Raw genomic sequence first — 20,068 nt, 5'->3', positions numbered from 1 at the left:
GCCATGTTGTAATAGTCATAATAATGACAGCACCCTATGTACATTGTGTGTACAAAGGCTAATAGAAAAGATGGAACAACAAATGAAGTTTAAGGTGTTTATTCATGGAAAGCATACCGAAAACAGCTGTTTTCAATGAGCAGTAGCTTATCTACCACAGTCAGGAAAAAATATATATCCATTTACATCTTGCAGTTCATTATCATACAAAGATTTTAAAATATTATCGAGTTAAAAAAATCAGATTTCATCCAAATGGTAGTAATAGTTTCAATCCTTCACACTCAAAGATCAGAGAACCGGTGCAGACGAGGTCGACTACCGATCCTTGTTGCCCCGGAGATCTGTCGTCACGGGGTCGTGCTGAATAGTTTGGTGCAACATCAGCGCGAGCAGACCAGCTCTGTTGGTCATAGCGGTCCTGACGTTACGCTCCTGTTCGAAGAGCTCGTCCAACTTGTACCACTGTGGGGGAGAAAAGGGGGACTTTCAAGTAGGAGACTTCACCAGAAAGGCTTCTTATATCTGAATCAATTGAAAACGTGCTGCTGGTGTTTGACTTACCACCCTGACTCGCTCCAAGTCCACCTCTGCTCTCCTCAGCTTCTCCCAGTTGTAATGCTTGTTGCACTTCCTTTTGGAGATCCTGCAGTAGTCTCCAGTCAGCTCAAACACATTCTTCACCAGAGGACATCCACACACCTCCTCCGTTGGGATCTAGTGACCAAAACAACAGAAAAAAAACTAATATAAAAATGTTTTTATTGAGTCATGTAAATCATACAAGTGGCTGAGAGGTTTCCACTGACCTTAGGATCTCTGGAATGTTCTGGACACAAAACCTGCAGCCTCTTACAATAGGTTTTGCTTTGAGGATTGTATACATCACAGAAGAGTCTGGTCGCTCTGCGGAAAGAAAAATATACATGTTAGAAAAGGAACTGAATTCAGGAAAGTTGTTTTATACTTTGAGGGGATTTCTTTTTCTTACCCTTCTATCCTTGTCGGGTACATGGAACCAAAGGAGGTCTGACTCTCATACTGTCAAGAAAATCATTAAGGGGAAAATAAAATGTTACAAGTTGCCCATATGCTGTTGTTTGCATTTATATATTTGATGCAGCGCCAGGAATATAATATAGAATATAGTCACCTTTGCATAACATCTCTCCATATGTCTCAGCGCCACTTTTGGATTGATGGGATGACTACAAGACACACAGAAGATCTGCAGGTCTGTGTCCTCGCTGTCACCGTCATTCGCCTGCAAATAGAAACCAAAAAGAAATATCACGACAAAGCAGTTACAACAGAACGAGCCGTGTAGCTGCAGGAACAAGTGCGCAGGCTGCCGTCAGCTCACCTCCTCGTCCTGCAGAACCGCCTGCTGCTTGGCCTTGGCTATGATGCCCTCCAGTTCGTGGAAGTGTCGCTCCATCTCTGTGAGGCGCATCCGGGCGTTGTGCTGCTCCCGGCGGATGCGCTCCAGCTGCTTCTTGCCGTGCTCCTCGGCGATGCAGGGACTCTGCTGCCACTGCTGGATACGCTGAGGGAGGATCTCGTAGATCCGACTGTGGGACGAAATGCACACTGATCAATGCGTTTAAATGCTGAAAGAAAAATAAACAAGTCAACATGATGAGGAGTTTCCCCGGGTTGTGATTTAGTTAGCCGAGATGAAAAGCCTCAAACACTTTCCATGGGACACTACAGCAAGGAGAATGATAAGAAAGATAAAGAAGCAGAAGAATAAATAGTAATACTTCGTGACAAATCAACTCAAATTGCAAGTTTAAAATTGGGTTCAGGTTCCCAACAAAAACTAATGTAATAAACAGATCATTTTACCAGCATTTCACGCTTCCAACACTAGGTGGAGCAATAGTACTAGAATCGTTCCAATTTTTTTTTTTTTGGGGGGGGGGGGGGATCTCCAATAAGCAGCAAATAAATTAAACTTAAATTCACTTGAGATGTTGGCTTTGTTTGTTCACAGCGGGTATTCAGATTACGGTATCTAGCCTTATACACTCATGTCTGAAAGGTGAAGGTAGGGGTTCTTACTTGGCAGCTAACTTCATGCCACAGTCCTCGGAGCAGTATTTGGAGCTGGGTCTTGCTACCTCCACACAGTTCGGTCCCAGACACTGACGCTGTCCGGTGTTATCCCGGAGGTCGCCTTTCTCGCTGTATCTGGTTCTGTCTTTGTGCTTCTGCTTCTGTTTGTGGCGTCGTGATTCCTTCTGGGTGGTTTAAAAAAGAAGGGGTAGTAGACAGGAAGTTATAGATATGAGATGTTACCATCTGCCATGTTGACACCTAGCAGCATTTGAAATAATAAAGATAATTCATATGAGGAAACGTACTTTTTTGTCAAACTTCTTTTCTCTTCTCTTGACGTGCTTCACCTTCACCGCTTTTTTACGCACAACGGGACTGAAGGGCTGCTCGTCATCTTCATCACTATTCCATGCCTGAGTGAGGAGTGCAAACAAAAAAGGACTAAACATACAGTTCATGATCAAATGTTTTGGCTGCCGATTGAGTGCATCTGAGACGAGCGCGTTTATATGAATCAAGATGGTGTCAAATGTTGTACTACCATGTTGTTGTTAAGCCCGGCTGCCTTGTACTGCTGGTAGAGATCCGCCTCACTGTCGTAGTCATCCGAGTATCGTCTCCGTCTGTGGTAGGAATTGTCCCTCCTTTCACGCAAAGATTCCTCGTCCTTCACACGCAGCATTTTCTATACAAAAACAACAAGCAACAGGTTGCACATTTCCAAAGCAGCCACAAGGGAGTGCACGAATACATCAGAGATCAGGGACCGCTAATCACTTCATGGACTGAAACAAGGATCTTTTGATGACTTACAATACAATATATGAATGATACATTGTTATTCTAGTAACGGTACTTTCAAGATCCATCAATAACAAAAAGAAGACGAAAATGTAAAAACTTAACAGGGCAGAAATGTTAAATATACTCCGAGACTTCGGTGGCATAATCTTATTTAAAAACAACAGAGAGATGAAGTGACATACCCTGGCTCGAACCTCACATTGCCTAAACCTGCACTTCTGTCTGATTTTGTTGGGGCCTCCAAACTTCTTCATGTCCTTGCAGAAGTCACACAGGGCACAGTCCTCAGTCCTTTTGCAGGGCTCACATTCCCCACACATTCGGACCGAACGCTTCACCTGAGGAAAATCAAACAATGCACAATAAGAGCCATTGCATCCTAAGAAATGTGCATTAGTTACCTGACACTTGAACATGGCTATGCATTGCTGTGACACAAAGCAATGTTTTTATAACTAATCTGCAAAAATATAAAATTGAGGAGGATGAAGGATTGCTGGGCTAGGCAATATGGAAATAAAGGGGACATCATAACATTACTCAATGAAAACCAAGGCTGCCATGTAACTGGTCCCCTTTATGTGACTCACTGCAAGTAGCTACTGCATCACTACTGCATACAGTACAAGGCTTGTGCTTTAAAATGACTAAATCAGGTGCATTTGAAGTAACCTCGATGACTGCATGTTGTTTTTCCTCATGTCAGTAAGGAACGGCTCCTTTTAATTTAGAAGATCCAATTATCAAATTTTTGTAATTTGTCGATGCTCTTCAGACATTGCAGTCAAACCTAAATATTTAGGTCAACTTACTTTAGATCCACGCCGCCTTTCACTCTTATAGTCAGGGGTACTCGGGGTGCTGTACTGTCTATCAGAGCCTCGGTCATACTCAGCCTCCTTCTCTCGGTTTTTCTTTGTTCTATACTTTATTTCCAGCGAGGAGTTTTTATCTGGTGACAGGGAGAGAAAAAAAAGCAACGTCTTGTTTATTTGTGATGTATTCAACGTTAAGCTCGGCCCTCTTAAATGCTGTGATAAATAATGTGTTTTTTTATCACCTTTGCATCTCATGCAATACCATTCCCGGATTGCCTTCGCCATCTTTTCCGTGATGTTAATGCAGTGGCCATGGAACCACTCATTGCAGTTATCACAGCCACTGTCAGTGAGAGAAGCAAACGAAGAAAACACAATGTTGATCATTGTCACATCCACACGCAGCGATGATTGAAACAACAGGATTGGTGTCATGGACTTACATCATGAAACAGTTGATGTCTGGTTTCCGGCAGATGCAGTACAGGGGGGCGTTCTCCCCGTCCATGCTGCTGGTCTCAGGCCCTGGTACATGGTCAAAGTCAGACAACTCGCTGTCCTGAAACAATAAATAAACACAAGCACATCACAACTGATGGAAAATATAGCTTTGCCATGTATAATAATACACAGTGAGGACCAAGGCATGATGTCTACCATTTTAAAGTAGCTTTTTTTTATATAGCTAACGTCGTTAACCTAGCTAACTAACACCAATGTATTTCATGAAGTCGTTACAGAACTATATTTAACATTAGCTAGCGAACTCTATCATCATTACATTGTAATGTCTATAAAGAGAATTTGATGCGTTGAAATGCGTGTACAGTTCAAAATACAAGGAGCTGGTCAGCTAACCAGGAACCATAGCAAAAAGGCAAACTCCGAGTAATATCAATACATATTTTTTTTACATTTACATTACTGTATGCCGTGCACAGTAAGCTAGTCAGTTAGCATCAGCTAGCTAGCTAAGTTGTCAGTTAAAGATGGAGCTAATGCTTTTCCAGCTAACGTTACCTTTACTGTATCATATCAACACAACTTTTAATTTATCTAACACCGGAATATTATTATTCGACATTAACAGGAAGTATAGTTAAACGACATAACCTACGTTTGGATCACAACATGCTCTTGTCGGACGTAGTTAAACTTACGGCCGTGTAACCTATTGAGTTAGCTTAACGTTAGCTAACTTTGCCAAATCCGCCTTTTAATCTCATACGTACCATCGTGAGGGATCCGTAAGTCGTTCTGTAAATATATATAATAGTAGGGCAACGAATTCAACAGTAAACCTATTAGCTTAGCTCGATAGCTAGCGTTCGTTTAAGGTTGACACGGATATAACATCGCTCACGATCGGCTGACTTCGGTACTACTCGTAAAAATATCGTTGGTCGTTGATGAAGAGTTCTTCTTCTCTGGTGGCAAATTAACATCCAATGACACACTACTGCCACCTGTTGGATATGTTACAAACACACACCATTCAAATCAGTGTTACCATTATTGTCATATTATCTCCAGAAGATAAATATGTAGGATACATTTGAAATATTAATTATATTAATAAATTATATTAATATCAATTGTATTAATTATATTAATATAATATCTATTTATATTTCAGTGTATATATTGTGCATTTTTATATATTATATTTTCACTCTGTTATTATTATTGTATATATTGTTCCTTGTTCCTATACACACAAACAGAGAGAGAGAGAAAGAGAGACAGACAGACAGACAGACAGAGAGAGAGAGAGAGAGAGAGAGAGAGAGAGAGGGAGAGAGAGAGAGAGACTATGAAAGAGACTGAGAGTGATGCGGTTAAACCTCCACAGCTGACAGGTCACTGAAGGATGCATCTGTGACTAACGCTATATGTTGGATCGCCTGCTTCTAAAATATGCCATGAAAAGTGAGTTTAACTTGTTTATTACAACATTCGTATCATACAGACAGAAATAAACAATGTGGGCTTTTATGGATTCCTGTAATTGACAATAATGATGAACATAACATGTATTTAGAGGCACAGAGTTAAAGATTGTATTGCTGTGGCTATTGATTCCATGCATCCGATGAATTCGAGTATATTAAATGTTCATTATTTTTGACTTTATATGACTTTATATACCTTATTGACATCCTTTGTATCCCCTGATTACTAAAAAACCTAAAATTAATTTGTTGAAATATAACAAATAGCTTGAAATTTGGATAAAATACTTCAGATAGACAAACTTATGGTGTTTTATTCTGGAATATCTGCAGATAAAAAGAAAAACCTCAAAATGCCACTTAACGTATAGTCTTACTTGAAGACATTAATTATTAATGAATAGCAAAATCAAGATCTCACAGTTTCATATAGCTGTCAGGATATCCCCGCGCTGCCTTTCATCTAAAATATAAATGTTTCCTAAATGGTGATGAATAATAGATTAACTTCTCTGCCATCTCTGATGTCCACTCATCACTAACGGCTGCAAAACTTGCAGCTACCGACCCTTGTATCTACAGGGAATGATGAGGTTAAATTAAGTAAATAATAACGTAAGTAAGTGGACTAGTGAGTTTTATGATAGTGTTTGGATTCAAAATGAAGTCATTTTTGTAATCTTTCTTTCAGATTAACAGGTGTAGGTGTATTAAATGCCCCAATCGGGATTCTGCAGGTATGAATGAAAAGATGGGTGATGGAAGTGATGGCAAACCAAAGTTCAATGACTCAATGACTGCTTCAAAGTTCCCCGTTATACCTGAAAACTCCAGCGCAGATCCCACAGGTAGGTTTACAGAGAACCGGTTTCATTGTCATGAACTAAGCATTGAACTGCAATTTCTTACAACAGCTGAACTTCCTTTTCTTACAGGATCTTTGACTGAAGTCACTATGTTTTCAGAGCAGATCTCCACTGAGGACACTGAATTATGTCGAACTGACACCTCTGTGAATGTATTCCCAAAAGTAATAGGTACTTTAATCTGTCAACTCTAACAGCTATATGTTTCTCTAAAAGCACTTTGCATGAGGATTTATTGTTCATTTTGATGTCTGGTGCAGAAACCAGCGTGCATAAAAACCCAAAAGGTGGAGTGACCAGAGCTTCCATCTGCAGCCCAAGCTCTGTGGCGCAAGACCAGCCGAAGCCTCTATGTGCCCTGCTGCCGTCCTCTATGGAGGCCTGCACGGTCTATGGTCTGAGTCAGTCATTCGCATCAATAAGGAGTCAAGAAAGCCTCAAAGTCACCACCATCCACACCGAGCCAGATGGTGACGGTAAGGACGCAAAACTGTTGTGTATCCCTTCTTGATCTCCTCTTTCTTACGTCCTTTTTTCCCCTCAAATTCTCCCCCCCCCCTCCTAGACCTTTGTGCTGCAATCCTTATGGCCTGCCTCTTCTGTCACCCGCTGGACTGTTTACTGGCCATGATGAGAGGCTGCAACGAGTGTGTGTGGTCTCTGTGCTCGTTCCTGTGCGGCTGCGAGCCCAGCACCCTGCGGCCTCTCTTGGACGTCACCCACCACTGTGACCTCTGCGTCTGTCTGGGCGTCCGCCGCCTCCTGTGCGACTGTTCCTCCTGTGACATCTGCCTTCAGGCCTCCGAGTGCCTGGACCTCTGCATGGAGATCTCCCAAATGCTTTACCACTAATGCTGGCTGCCAGCGAATAACCACACCCAGACGTCGAAGCAATGGGAATCATTTATTTGTTAAAATCTCCCGAAAAGCCAACTTGTAATAGGACAAGACACAAATGCTACCTGTTTATGGTTAACAGTCAATGTTAGCACTCAGATATATGTCAGGGTAAGACACGGTTAATATTGTGGAGAGCGATTAACTATGAGTGGAAAAAAAGGCCGGTCATGTATGTACGTAATCTGATGGGACTACGAACAACGCAATTAGTAGCACTGAGCTACGGAGTAGAGCTGCTTTTAGCTACAAAACAAAGTAGTCTACATAAGTTCTGAATGAACAGGAGAGGACACTTAAAAATCACCGTCACCACCAAAAAGCAAAGATGTTTTTTGACTGCTGAATAGTTTTTAAAAAAGTATGCATATCAATAACTTGGAGGTTGTGTTGAAGGAAAAAAAAGAAAATCAGTGCGTCAGTGTTAACAAAAGAAAAGAAAAATAACTACACTTATGCAGGAACTTTCTCAAACACTCATTAATTTACTGTACATAAGGTCACGTTACGCATCTGACAAATAATAAAAATGCCTTTCTAAAACTTTGTGGCTATTTTATTGAATAATGGTTGCATTGCAGGTTTCACACAACAAACAGTTATACCTTATTACAGATGTGAGGCTAGTGGTTGGTTTGAAAGAAGGTCAAAGCCCTCTGAATTCATACTACAATGAGCATTATCGCATTATTAGATATATCAGCTTTGATCGTCAAAAACCCCCCAAAAAGAAGCCACAGTCTTGGTAGAACATGCTAATCACTCAGTGACCGGCCGCCAAGAATAACAGACAATCACCGACGACACAGATATTAGCCAGGAGAAACTACCGAGTAAACTATTATTCAGGTATCAAAAAGACTACTGTAATGAACTACAGTACTACTGAAAAATTGTTCTGCATCTCTCATACTGTCTTGCATTTCCATTGACTCTAGTGAACATATTCAAAAATAAAAATGCTGATTTTGCAATTTTGTAGCTACTCTGGAAGAAGTCCTGCTTTGGCCGACTAGCTGCAGCAGCAAGTGAATGTTCCATTGCTTTTTAAAATGTATTACAAACACATGCAACCTGGGCATCAGCTGTCCACCGTGTGCGATCGTAATAAAAACAGACAAAAGCTCTCATAAAATGCATAGACTGCCAAAAAATAAGGTGCAATTAAATTGCTCAAAATAAAATATTCTTATATACAATATGCAGTAAATATCTCACAATGTGCCAATTCACCTTAAAAAAATCCCTTCTGCAGCTGCTGGTGAGACAACCCAACGTGGATGTGACCGCTATTAACAAACCCTGATTCCAGTCAGTCGAAAAAAATAAAACACACTGTATGTTGGCATCTGTTCATCAGTGTTGTTGTGAAAAAAAGAAACCTCACAGCTTTCTTCCCTATAAATGAGCACATAATAAATTCAAGCAAACTTTATATCCCTCTTAAATCTCTGAAGAAAAAAATCTTAAAAACTATATAAGAATGGAAATATATCTTTATGCTAAGTCCATGCCCCTATCGTATAATATTTCATTTTAACAAGATTGCATTTATAAACCCAGACATAATCATCTGACCAGCTCCAAACAGGAACAATAATATTTAGGCCTGTATGGCAAAAGAAGAAAGAAACAAATCAAGAAGAACATGTTAGTTTTGATCTTAACGTTAGCTGTTTTTGCTTTTCTAAGTTCAAATTCACAGTCCTATAAATAGACTGGCGTTATTTAAGGACAGACTGCACTTTCCGCCATTCTTGTCCCTACAGACAGTCTCTGACAGCCACTCGGGGCTCATCACAAGTCCTCGTCCATTTCAAGGCTGCTCCTGCGACTGCTGGATTTAGAGGCACCTGGTGACAAGGGGGAAAAGAGCGGCTCGGCCATCCTGTCCGGAGACAGAGTGCACCCCTCGTCCATGAGAAAGTCTGCCAAGCCCACGTCGGGGTAAAGTGCTGAGGCCGAGCTGTCGTCTAGCTCGGCGAAGCTCAGGCTGCCCAGGTCCAGGGGGCTGCTGATGGTGACTCCTGCGGGAGAGTCCGAGGAGGGCGGGGACAGGAAGGAGGTCGGCAGGGGCTGCCCGATGCCCACCCCGCCCATACCGAGGAGGTTTTGGGAGGAGACGCCTTCTGCACCGGGAGGCAGAGACAGACCGCTATGTGGGAGCTGCTGCTGTTGGAGCTGAGATAGATCAGGACTCAGGCCGTGGAGCTGTGCCTGTATTTCCAGTTCCTGAAAACAGCAGCAGACAGACAGACATTCAGATGCCATGTTCTGGAATGATTGCAAAGGTTGTTTTGTTACAACACCTCGGAGCTCTTTATGCATTTCGCATGTGAAAAGTAATTTCCCTACAATAAACAACACCTTAAAGTGGCAATAGACAAGTTGTTTGCTTTTACTTATTAGTATGGAGGCAGACTTAGTTGCATGCTAATTTAAGCTATAATAAAAACAATCATTAAAACAGAGCACAGATTCCCACAACACATAGTTGCTTTATCATCTCTGTAGTCTGAAGAAACTTATTTCACCCAGGCCCGTGGTGTGTGTGTGTGTGGCCCGAGACACAAGACATTTGGGGACTCGCTCATCACTGTGCAGGGCCTCTATTGGTCCAAAACCCCACAACGTGCCTTCAAGGTATGTAGACGAATTTAAAGGCAGAATGAGTAGAATATTCCCAAAAACTATGTATCAACTGATACAAAAATAATCCTTCTCAATCACTAAAAAATGTGTGTCTGTACCTACAGAAGCCAGCCCTCTACCTGTATTTTCTTATTTTGTTGCGTTCGTTTCTGGGCGTCAACTTCTATAAAAACGTAGCGACCAGATGCCAGATCGTAAGCACGCATCGAAAAAAAAAAAAAAAAAAAAATGCAAATATAGCAAGCACCCTTACTCTAACCTCTGGTGTCGTTGAGCCAGGAGGAGGGGCCAAACTTTAAATATTGTGTTTACAAACCATGGCCCACCAATCCTACCCATTCTGCCTTTAACTTCCAGAACTAGTCGAGCGATACGTAGCTGTTTCCTGTCTTGGATCTGCCAACCGGACCAACGAACACTGACCTGGATGCGTAACATTAGACCGTGATTTGCAAGCTCCAGCTTTTTCTGACGCATATCGATATCCTTGGATCTCTGCTGCTCCTTCTGCAACTTCCTGATGTAGTCGACCGAGGCTTTCAGGATGGTGCCTTTATTCCAGCGCATCTCACTGACATCATTGTGATATCAGTAAACATGTATTTTACAGACAGCGAAGAAAGGAAACACAATAGAAAGATTTTTAATACACAACAGTTGCAGGGATTGATCATTTTCGTAGGAAAGGAAAATGAATATCCTGAAAAATGTGACTGCCTGCGCTTACGGGTCATTCGTCTTGGGTATCAGAGTACCAAGCTCCTTTATACGGTCGTTGATGTTGAATCTCCGCCTCCTCTCAACTGCAAAGAGCAACAACGACAAAGCAACACGTTAGTTTACCTTCAACAATCAGTTATCACTAATAATAATAATAATAATACATTTTATTTATATAGCGCTTTAAAAAAAAGGTATTCAAAGGCTCTTTACATTGTTAAAACAGAAACAATAAAAGCAATTACAATGCAAACAAAAGAGATGACATAACAGTAAGAAACAAAAAATAACTAAGCAAGCTTTGTTAGAAATACATGGAAATGAGCAGACAATAAAGATCAAATGGGTTTTCCTAGAGTTGAAACAGGCAAAAGATCAAATCACAGTGGGATACTGTGATTTTGAATCTACACGGCACATTTCCTCCAACTGTCTTTCTGATGTGAACTGCATTCACATTCAACGAATTGCTCAAAACGGCTGAAATAAAGCTTGACTCACTGAGGTTATGGTTGTCTTTCTTCTGCCTTTCTTTCATTATTGCTTTGTTGTCTACATCTGGAAGACAAATACATAGTGTTCCATACAATTCAATATTACAAACAAAATGTTCTCCTAACGCTAAAGAGCAGTCAAAGACGCTTGTTGGTAAAAGTTACGATACCGTACCGGTAATTTCCCTTTTAATTTTTGGAAGATCAGCAGGGCAGGAGTTGCTGACAGCGAAAGTAGGTGCTGCCATTCCAGGGCTATGGTATACATCCAACAGATTTCCTGGGAGCTACAGGAAATAGAGCATGTTAAAATACATATAGACAATCACTGATTACCATACCTAGAAGCAAATTTGTAAGAAGTCTTCCCCCTCCCTGCTTAAACGTTTTCAAAGACATAATTCAAAATAGAATCAAAGCTGGTTTCCGTCAGATGAACGCTACTAAATCCTGCACAGAGCAACCGTGCCACAAAAAAAGAGGCAGGTATTACAATTCCCTTTTAAAACTAAACTTTACAGAATAAAACCATTTAATATTACATATTAAAGCTGGACAACAATACCAGGTGCTATTTCAAAAATCACATAAAGCATTTACCTTACAGTGCTTCTTTTTCTTGTCTTCCAAAAGCATAACCATAATCCTCATTTTTTTTGTTTTGCGGCAGAATTTTGGTAAAAGCTCTTTCTATCCTGACAAATGATTGGTTAACCTGGCAACTACAATGTACTTTGGTATGGGTACAATCCACTCGCTTCTCCCGGTCTTGTATCCTCCGATACCTTCACCCCGCCCAGGCAGCACGTTCGTGACGAATAGTAACTGAGTGCCAAAAGTATATATTTACTCCTACGACTTCAGAATTCCACACAAAAAAGAGGCCGTCCATTCAAAGAAAAAAACACTTTTGGTATCAAAAGCTAATTGGTTTGACCTGAAACCCAGTGTTATCCTGAGTGTGCATCAAATGAAGAGCCTGTAAACTCTAGAGGAAACTTTAAAAAGGAAGTATTTACAGCAAAATAAATAGATTGTTCTACATACCGTGCAAGGCAACTGAAGCCCTGAGTCAATCAACGTAATGATGTCGTCATTGAAACTGGATTCAAGACTAATGATGTCGTCTATCACATCGTCAATCTAGATAAAGCAGATGAGAGAAAACACCATTGTTACTTAATCAGTAAAGTCCTTCGGGTTAAATGTGTCGGAGTAAACATGTATATACATAGTGTGCTTTGTAAATCTAAAACAGTCTCGTATAAGTATACTCTGTAAAGGCTGACACTAAACATTTAAAAGCAACTAAAGAGGCCTGATTTGTCAGAGACGGGTGTGTGCTGGCATGGTTACACTGTAGGTGCAGTATTTCACATGTTATTGTGACAACAGGCCAACACGGGTACGACGACAAAAGGCGTGCATCAGCGCAGTGGGACCTTTGGACACATCATTCCAGAGCAAACAAAAAGTAATTAAGCTAGAAGTGAGCAAAAGGTTAGACATTTAACTTCTCCAAAATTGCACTGCAAGTTTGCAGAAAGACAACGGTTGACAAGGTTTTGCAATCTGCTGAACCAGCAAAACCGAAACCACACACAAGAAGTTACACCACTGGTATGAAAAGGGGGAATTTCCCATACTTCCTCCTTGTTGGATCCGATGTTGAGCAGAGCCATAGGACTGTTAGGGGCACTGCTGGCAGTGGGAGCAACTTCGGGGGCGGAACTGGACTGCGGCACGGGCGACAGGCCGATGGTCTGAGTAACCGCGTTGTTGCCCAGAGTGGTGGAGAGGTACTGCTTCACCTGCTGCCTCTGTGCCTGCTGGATGTGGTACTTGGTGGGGTTCTCCAAGTGGGTCTGCACCTGATCATTTAAAGAGGTGTTAATGTTCTGAGATAATCCCGAACTGCACTAAATCAAGAACAAACGAGTGACGGGCGAATAAAAACAGGACGCTCTTACTTTCAGCACCTCCACAGGCACCTGTGCCGGAGGGGGGCGGGCAGCATTCGGGGGTAGCGTGACGGAGATGGCTGGAGTGGAGTCAGAGGCCCGGAGCAGAGAGGCGGAGGCCTGCTGCTGGGCCTCACGTCGCTCCTGCTCCTGGGCTTGTTCTCGCATCAGCTGCTGCCGCTGCAACACGCGTGACGACATGGCTGAAGAGAGCGATCAAGATCTAGGGATGGAGCTGGAAAACAAACAGAACAAATGAGCGTTATCCATCGGTAATGCCAGTAGTATTTCAAAGTATGTAACGGTATTGTGTTATTAAACAGCACTATAGTACTCTGGTGATGATGCTTTGGTTATGCAGATGTTACTTCCATCATTGGGACCTACAACATAATTACCAATGGAAATATTGTTATAAGTTGTACAGTAGCAGTTAGAGGCTATAATGTGGGCAATATTTAACCAGACTGTTAGTAACCTATTCTTTGGCAACCTGCACAATCTAGGAATCTGACTTAACACTCTCCACCCACCGCTGATGCCTCACCAGGAGTTGATTGTGAAAGAACCCTAGTGTCTTTGTCATTAAAATGCACACATCTGGGCCAACATCAGCCTTCTATGTATTAATTGAATTGCCCTCAGCTAGTACCACTACATGACCTAAAGTACACTGTGCTGCACATAAGGTCAACCTCTTTCTTTACCTTCATCTGAGATGGTGTGGGCTTATGAAGACCTCTTCGGGCTCTAACCAAAAAGCTGGATAGGTTAACTTTCTTTACACGCAAACCAGCCTTTACACCTCACGGATCTCCGATTTTGCAAACGGTGACTTAACGTTGTAAACCCCCCTCAGAGTAAAAAAGAATTAGGTTCACTTCACTACGTTTCCAAACCCAAAATCCAGACACTTAATTCAAAACACGTCGTAACGAGTTGTGTAAAGCTAACGTTGCACAACTGCAGAGTGCATAGCGTGAACTAAGTTAGCCGTCAGTGTCGCTTTCTCCTGTGGGTCAGTTAAGGTTAGTTATGTGAAAATAGTTTTCGTAATCTCTTGTTTTCGGTGAGCTCTAATCTCGCGTCATGACAGCAGAGTTCACTTTGACAGCTCAGTGTCGCTCAGGGGCCCACACAAACGAAAGCTAAAGCTAACGTTAGCTCGTATTTACATCACCGAAGCTTTACATTGGCTTCAGTTACTCAATGTTACCAGCCGCAAACTGGAAGGAGGTTAACGAAAGCTTGTTTGTTGACAGCAGCTGTGTATCAGTAGCAACTTGAGACACAAGTCAAAGCAAAGTAAACATACGAAGTTGCAGTTTATAGCTAAGCTAGCTAACGTTACCGTGCACCCGTTAGTTGCCCCCCCAAAAGCTAACCTAATGCTAGCTAGCATTTTAGAGGTAAATATAAAGAACGTACTGTGGCAATAGATTTTTTCTTTTAGGTAATCACAGCCATAAATCTCCGAGGTCATCCGGTTTCTTTGCCATAGTTAAGTCATTTTTGTTACAAGCTCTTCAACAGAAGTTAGCCGGGGCTCTGACAGTGTTGTTTATCTCGGGATGACGTCGTCCGTCGCGGGTTACCCGGAAGTTGTTGACTGCTGTGAGGTTGCATATTTTCAAAACGGCCTAGTTAGTGCAGGTACATACAGTATATATCTGAAGGTAGGTTCATAGTTTAAATAAGATACAACTGTAGTGTTTGGATGCAAACCAGTGTAGTCTGGGATGGCAAAAAAAAAGAGAAGTAACTTCAATCTGTATTTGAAGTTATCAAATTATGCAAAATATGATGCAAGTATCATGCCATGCAGGAGCAAACAATTTGATCACATTTTCAAGTGATTTTAAGGAACAGTGGCTGAACAGTGATATCATTTACCTCGTGAAAAAAAACCATGAAAGCATATTTTTTTTATCATGAAATGATGGATCAAGGTTCCCAGAAGCAAAAGTTTTGCACGTGGTTTTTATCACCTTATCTACATAAATCAGAATACTGCTACTTAGATAAAAAAAAATAAAACAAGACACAAATAATATGTATTAATTTATTTTTTTTTTATTTTTTTTTATTTATTTTTTTTTTTTAAAATCAGCCATCTGAAAATGAGAAGTCCATTGCAGCCGTCAAGGTGTCTGAGAGTTTGGTGGCAATTTTGTCTGCAGAGAAAAAAAAGAGAAAACTATAAGTTGAATTTTGCATGATTAAACATCAGCGTAAAAGGTGTTGAGAAAACACATCACTCCTTACAGAAGCTTGCCTGTATGTGTGCAGGATTACATGCTCACCATCTGCTTCATGAGGTGGAAAACAAACACTACAGACCAATAGAACCTTTTACACAGGAATAGAGGTCTCTTTCACAGGGCACATCTAAGGCCTGCTGAACCACATCAATGCTGAGGTATAATATTCCCATCATCAACTGATGAAGCTTAAATCTTGGGTGGTCTTGAAGGTCATTTTTTTTCGATGGCTTGTTTACAACAAAACTAACATGAGGTTGTAGAGTAATTTTGTTTGTTTACTTCTTCACACTTTAAAAAGTGTTTTCAGACAAAATCTGAAATATATATAAACATATACAGTATTAGACTGAGACCAATATTTATGAGACCAATATTTATACAAACCAGCTCTTTTCTGCTGCTTTTTCCTCTTCTTGCTGGCAGCCAGGAGTGCCTGACCCTGCTGTAGAGGTTCTACATCAAAGATATCCTTCAAATCTGGAGCTCTGGGTGCAGCATCATTTGCAGGCAGGTTGGTTTTTGACCTCTGAGCTTTTATCTCCACCGTCATTGGTCCAAACTATTTTGAGTAGGAAGGAAAGTTAAGTTAAAGAAGACAAATTTGCTAATTGGATAAAACATACTGTTAAAACACATAAGCTGAAAGGACTGCGCTGTTTCACACCTCTGGGTCCTGGCCATCCTCCATAGATTGAGTTTCGTCTTGAACTTCTGGCTCTTCTAAGGACCCCCCCACCATTTCCAGGTCAGACGGTGGTTCACCTTGACCACCTTGTGTCATTCCAGTGGTTTCCATGCAAAATCCCATTTGGACATCAGGACAAGATGACACTGAAAGACAGCGAAAAGCATATCTAACTTTGGAACATCTACTGCTTCTTTGCGGTGTGATACAATGGAAGGCATAACGTAATGTCACTTAAACTTAGTGGTGTGTAGACTTCTGGTTTTGAGATGCCTGCCCTTGGAACTACTTTCCCTTACAAAGCAGCCCAATGAAAACTGTTGACAGTGAGGTCTGTGGTGTATCCTGAAAAAACTGGGTCAACATTTCTGGATTCCACTAGAAGTAACTTTTACCTGCAAGAACCTCCTGATTTCCCTTTTCCAGCTCATCCCAGTCAAAAGCTTTGCCCATCTCGGTGACGATCTCAGCGCTGACGTGTGTGGGAAGGGTGTGTGTCTCTGGAGGGTGTGTGAAGTAGCTGATCCTTCCCCTAAATAACAACATTCTGAAATTAGCTCAGTGTAATGACCTGCTTGATTGTCATTTATCAAAACAACCAAAATCTAAATTTTAAACTCACCCTGTCCAGTCCATTAGCACACTCTTTGCTGCTTTGTCGGCGTCGGGCAGTCCTCCCTTTTTCAGTTTGCCTTGACGTCGAGCAAGCATTGCCAAGAACTCCAGAGGTGTGTGAAAGTCTGAAACCCCGTAGTGCTCCATGATCTGAACATTCAGCAAAAGTACTGTCACGGCAGTGTGCGAAAGACACAATCAGGCCACACAGACAAAAAGGTTGTGACGACACGACAGACCTGCGCCTTGTTGCAGCGGCGAAGGATGGCTTCGACGGGTGGAAGAGGATCTACAAGCTGTTCGATTTTCACACAGTTGCGAAGAATCATTGCCGCATCAGTCGTGGAAGTCGCCATGACAATGCCGGGGCAATCCAGAAGCTTGATGTGTTTGTCCAAGTGCACCTCTTGAAGGCACCTGAAATTCACCAAAACCCCATGAGCAAGACTAGAAGTGGACAAGCAGGATTTCAGGATCATCAGCTTACTTGTACTTACTTGGTGACACCAGGAGTGGCTCCGACACTACACGCTCGCGCCCGTTTCAAACTGTTGATCAAACTGCTCTTTCCCACATTAGGAAATCCTACAAAACAAGAGGAGGGGGGGCAAATGATTTCACTGTGGACAACCTTCGACATATACAAAGAAAGGACCCGGTGCATTGCTGGACGTGGAGGCTTACCTACAACACCGACGGTGATGGCCGTCTTTATGTCTAGGTTGCGGCAGTAGTTGCCGAGTAGCTTCATCAAGCAATCTGCACCAAGACAAGCGCTGGTACTGAGCAGCTCCGTGGTGGCTTGTGTCACTGGTACGTTACTGCGTTTCTGTCCGCGGCACGAGACAGAGGAAAGAACGCAAAATGATGTTATTCTGTAGTTTTACTTTCTTTTTTTTATTTTTTATCTCAATTTGCATTATTAGATGATCAAAGTATAATTTTTAACTGCATACCAAGTTCTTGTTCTGTTGCTGAGTAGATGCTTTGAAAGCTACTGTGGGAAACTCATTACGGAGATATTTAATCCACTTTTCCACGATTTCCTTCGACACCAAATCTATAATCAAAAGTATTCAAATAAATTCACAGAATAAATAAAACTACTGTGTCATCAAATTATGGAAATACAGACAACCCCTAAAAGATATACTTTCTAAATTAATTTACCAATTTTATTAAGCACCAAAACGATCTTCTTGTTCGTTCCACTTTGAATGACCGCCTGCTCCACCTGAGGACATCTGCAGCCCAGAGGGTCACGTGCATCCAAAACCTCCAAAATCACATCCGAGGCGTCCACTACCTTTAAAAAAAAAAAAGAATGTTTGTGTTCAAAATCCATTTCCCCCTCCTCTATTATGCTTCTATCACAGCTGAAGGACCAGTGTGATTTAGAAGGCAGGACATATATACCAGCCTACATGTGTGTATGTATACGGGCAGGATGTCTTTGACTGGAGATTTTTGAATCACCACGTGAGAGAAAGATGCATTTATTGAAAGATGATTGCCTGATTTGTGGTAGTGTGTAGTTTAAGGTGTTTTCCAACATTCATTGACTTCTTTGAAAGAGGTCAAGAGAAAAAGTGCTGAGTGCTATTTGTATGTATACGAGCATGTGGCATGTATGGGGCAGCTACGTACCTTTTTAAATTCTCTGTAATACGCCTTTCTCGAATTCTCATTTTCAAAAATAACATTCTTCTCCAAACTCTGCATCTCAATTTCCTGTGAACACAAAGAAGAAAACACAAATCACTACAGTGGGATTCTGCACAGTGTGCAGTTATTTTAACTGCAGTCTAGTTCTGCTGAAAAGACGGACATTTACCTTCTGATCGAACTGTCTTTGTCGCTGTAGGATGTCATTCTGGAAGCTTTGCAAATTCCTCCTCTTCATCAGATCTCGTTCTCGAGAGATTTTCTGCCTGTCCTGGAGGTCCTGAAGCTAATTAGGAAATATATAAATCGAGAGATTGGTTTACCTCAAGATAATAACCAGCAGTGTAACCTCAAATAGGGGCACAGGCAAGACTTTCAAATGTTCACCCTTTGCTTCCGGACGTCTTCTGGTTTTCTGTGTCCTCTGACATGCTGCACAGATGACTGCTCTGAACTCTTTGTCTGCCCTGAATCATCATCCTTTCCTCCATCTTTGGTCTGCAGGCAGAAAAACATACAAAATAGCCTATATTGTAAAGTAATTCATATTCTTTTTGCAACAGACCAGTACCACCACACATGAGTGTGACGAACAGAGAAACTCTATAGTTTCTCTGCTCGTCTATTAGTGTGTGTGTGTGTGTGTGTTTTAGCATGCTATACTCAACCATCCAAAAGTCAGGAATCACCTGTTATATAGTCCATTTTAACAGAGATAAAAACTGTATTCAGACACCAAATGTATTATTTACATTTTAAATAGTTTTGGACCCAAAAGAAGAAGAATTAAATTAATCAAACTTTAATTTAGTTTGTCAGGGGTGAATACTGTTGTGCACTTGACACTGGAACCTGTTCCTATTTTAATCTTCACAGATTGTGATGCTAAACTCCCAATTTATTTTTTACCAATGTCTTTACCAGTGATTTTCTTCTATTCTTATTTTGGCAAACCGTTCAAACTAAATAGCAACTAATTGCAAAGAGGACTTTGTAAAACCTAAACGCATGAAAGAACATTAAAATAAAAAATAAAATATATATAAACACACACACACACAGTAGTCCTCTCAGTACTGTACCAAATCAAGCTTTTGTGTCAGGTAAACCTTTGAACGTTTGAGTATCATCTACAAACACTGCACAGTGTGGTTTGTTTATGGGCACATGCACAGTGACACTGAGGCGTCTGAATGCTACATTTATACTTAAGTCAGCAGGTTTGGACTCGTGTCGTCAGCTCCAGCACTAAAGGTTAGCCACAGACAACATTAGCCGGAGTCGCACTTACCTTAATTTTTCCGAGGAAGCCGAGACGTTTGGCTCGTTTTTGTTCTGCAAGAAACGACAGAGTTCATTCAAAACCATCCAAAGTTATTTAGCGAGTCAATACATTTAGTCAAACATGTAAAAAGAAATACGTACTAGCTTTGGACATGGCTTTACCGACAGTCTTTTTCTTCTTCTCTGAGTTCACGTGTGTGGCAAGAGGGTGAACAGTCGCACAGAGTGACGTCACCCACAACATCCGGCTAATCGTCAAAATAAAAGAGCGACCTGGGCAGGAGTCGCAGGAAACACCATCTGCATTTTGTTTTGGGATCCCAACCCAAG

The 20,068-nt window shown here is 41.4% G+C and overlaps 3 protein-coding genes across 4 annotated transcripts; all 3 read right to left on the bottom strand.

Moving 5' to 3' along the window:
• Positions 1-83: 83 nt before the first annotated feature.
• Positions 84-5,057, bottom strand: cxxc1b (CXXC finger protein 1b). The gene is made up of 14 exons (XM_031847759.1): positions 4,916-5,057; positions 4,127-4,242; positions 3,926-4,026; positions 3,678-3,817; positions 3,048-3,203; positions 2,603-2,746; positions 2,367-2,474; positions 2,065-2,243; positions 1,364-1,571; positions 1,154-1,264; positions 992-1,041; positions 810-906; positions 565-717; positions 84-465 (listed from the first exon to the last, which is right to left on the bottom strand). Exons 1-14 carry the CDS (start codon positions 4,916-4,918, stop codon positions 319-321), a joined length of 1,713 nt encoding a protein of 570 aa, XP_031703619.1. The 5' UTR covers positions 4,919-5,057; the 3' UTR covers positions 84-318.
• A 2,335-nt stretch (positions 5,058-7,392) lies between these two features.
• Positions 7,393-15,293, bottom strand: tfe3b (transcription factor binding to IGHM enhancer 3b). Of its 2 annotated transcripts, none has more exons than XM_031850362.1 (9): positions 14,654-15,293; positions 13,235-13,460; positions 12,911-13,135; positions 12,312-12,407; positions 11,440-11,551; positions 11,272-11,328; positions 10,778-10,853; positions 10,474-10,639; positions 7,393-9,630 (listed from the first exon to the last, which is right to left on the bottom strand). In XM_031850362.1, exons 2-9 carry the CDS (start codon positions 13,424-13,426, stop codon positions 9,196-9,198), a joined length of 1,359 nt encoding a protein of 452 aa, XP_031706222.1. In that variant the 5' UTR covers positions 13,427-13,460; positions 14,654-15,293; the 3' UTR covers positions 7,393-9,195. The 2 variants fall into 2 exon arrangements, with proteins under 2 accessions (XP_031706222.1, XP_031706230.1); XM_031850370.1 differs by having other exon boundaries at positions 10,474-10,621.
• A 35-nt stretch (positions 15,294-15,328) lies between these two features.
• gnl3l (G protein nucleolar 3 like) lies at positions 15,329-19,981 on the bottom strand. The gene is made up of 15 exons (XM_031850350.1): positions 19,880-19,981; positions 19,746-19,789; positions 18,842-18,952; positions 18,624-18,740; positions 18,437-18,520; positions 17,960-18,095; positions 17,746-17,849; positions 17,474-17,618; positions 17,287-17,374; positions 17,029-17,206; positions 16,797-16,939; positions 16,570-16,706; positions 16,154-16,320; positions 15,874-16,048; positions 15,329-15,399 (listed from the first exon to the last, which is right to left on the bottom strand). Exons 1-15 carry the CDS (start codon positions 19,890-19,892, stop codon positions 15,332-15,334), a joined length of 1,710 nt encoding a protein of 569 aa, XP_031706210.1. The 5' UTR covers positions 19,893-19,981; the 3' UTR covers positions 15,329-15,331.
• Between the last annotated feature and the right edge of the window lie 87 nt (positions 19,982-20,068).

The sequence above is a fragment of the Anarrhichthys ocellatus genome, unplaced genomic scaffold (genome assembly GCF_004355925.1).
Source record: "Anarrhichthys ocellatus isolate YVR2014 unplaced genomic scaffold, GSC_Weel_1.0 scaffold1, whole genome shotgun sequence".
Lineage (NCBI taxonomy): Eukaryota > Metazoa > Chordata > Actinopteri > Perciformes > Anarhichadidae > Anarrhichthys > Anarrhichthys ocellatus.
The sequence above is the reverse complement of the archived record's forward strand: the minus strand, read 5'-3'. Positions and strand labels throughout refer to the sequence as shown.

What these genes read in the sequence shown, in the direction of transcription:
- cxxc1b (XM_031847759.1), bottom strand. An exon ending in GACATCAACTGTTTCATGAT is followed by an intron (nt 4,027 to 4,126) that starts GTAAGTCCATGA and finishes TCTCACTGACAG; the next exon opens with TGGCTGTGATAACTGCAATG. An exon ending in TGGAGAGATGTTATGCAAAG is followed by an intron (nt 1,042 to 1,153) that starts GTGACTATATTC and finishes TTTTCTTGACAG; the next exon opens with TATGAGAGTCAGACCTCCTT.
- tfe3b (XM_031850362.1), bottom strand. Translation starts at nt 13,426, where the DNA reads ATGTCGTCACGCGTGTTGCAGCGGCAGCAGCTGATGCGAGAACAAGCC. An exon ending in TCGGATCCAACAAGGAGGAA is followed by an intron (nt 12,408 to 12,910) that starts GTATGGGAAATT and finishes TGCTTTATCTAG; the next exon opens with ATTGACGATGTGATAGACGA. An exon ending in GGCTTCAGTTGCCTTGCACG is followed by an intron (nt 11,552 to 12,311) that starts GTATGTAGAACA and finishes TATTTCCTGTAG; the next exon opens with CTCCCAGGAAATCTGTTGGA.
- gnl3l (XM_031850350.1), bottom strand. An exon ending in ATTACAGAGAATTTAAAAAG is followed by an intron (nt 18,096 to 18,436) that starts GTACGTAGCTGC and finishes TTTTTTTTAAAG; the next exon opens with GTAGTGGACGCCTCGGATGT. An exon ending in CATCACCGTCGGTGTTGTAG is followed by an intron (nt 17,375 to 17,473) that starts GTAAGCCTCCAC and finishes CTTGTTTTGTAG; the next exon opens with GATTTCCTAATGTGGGAAAG.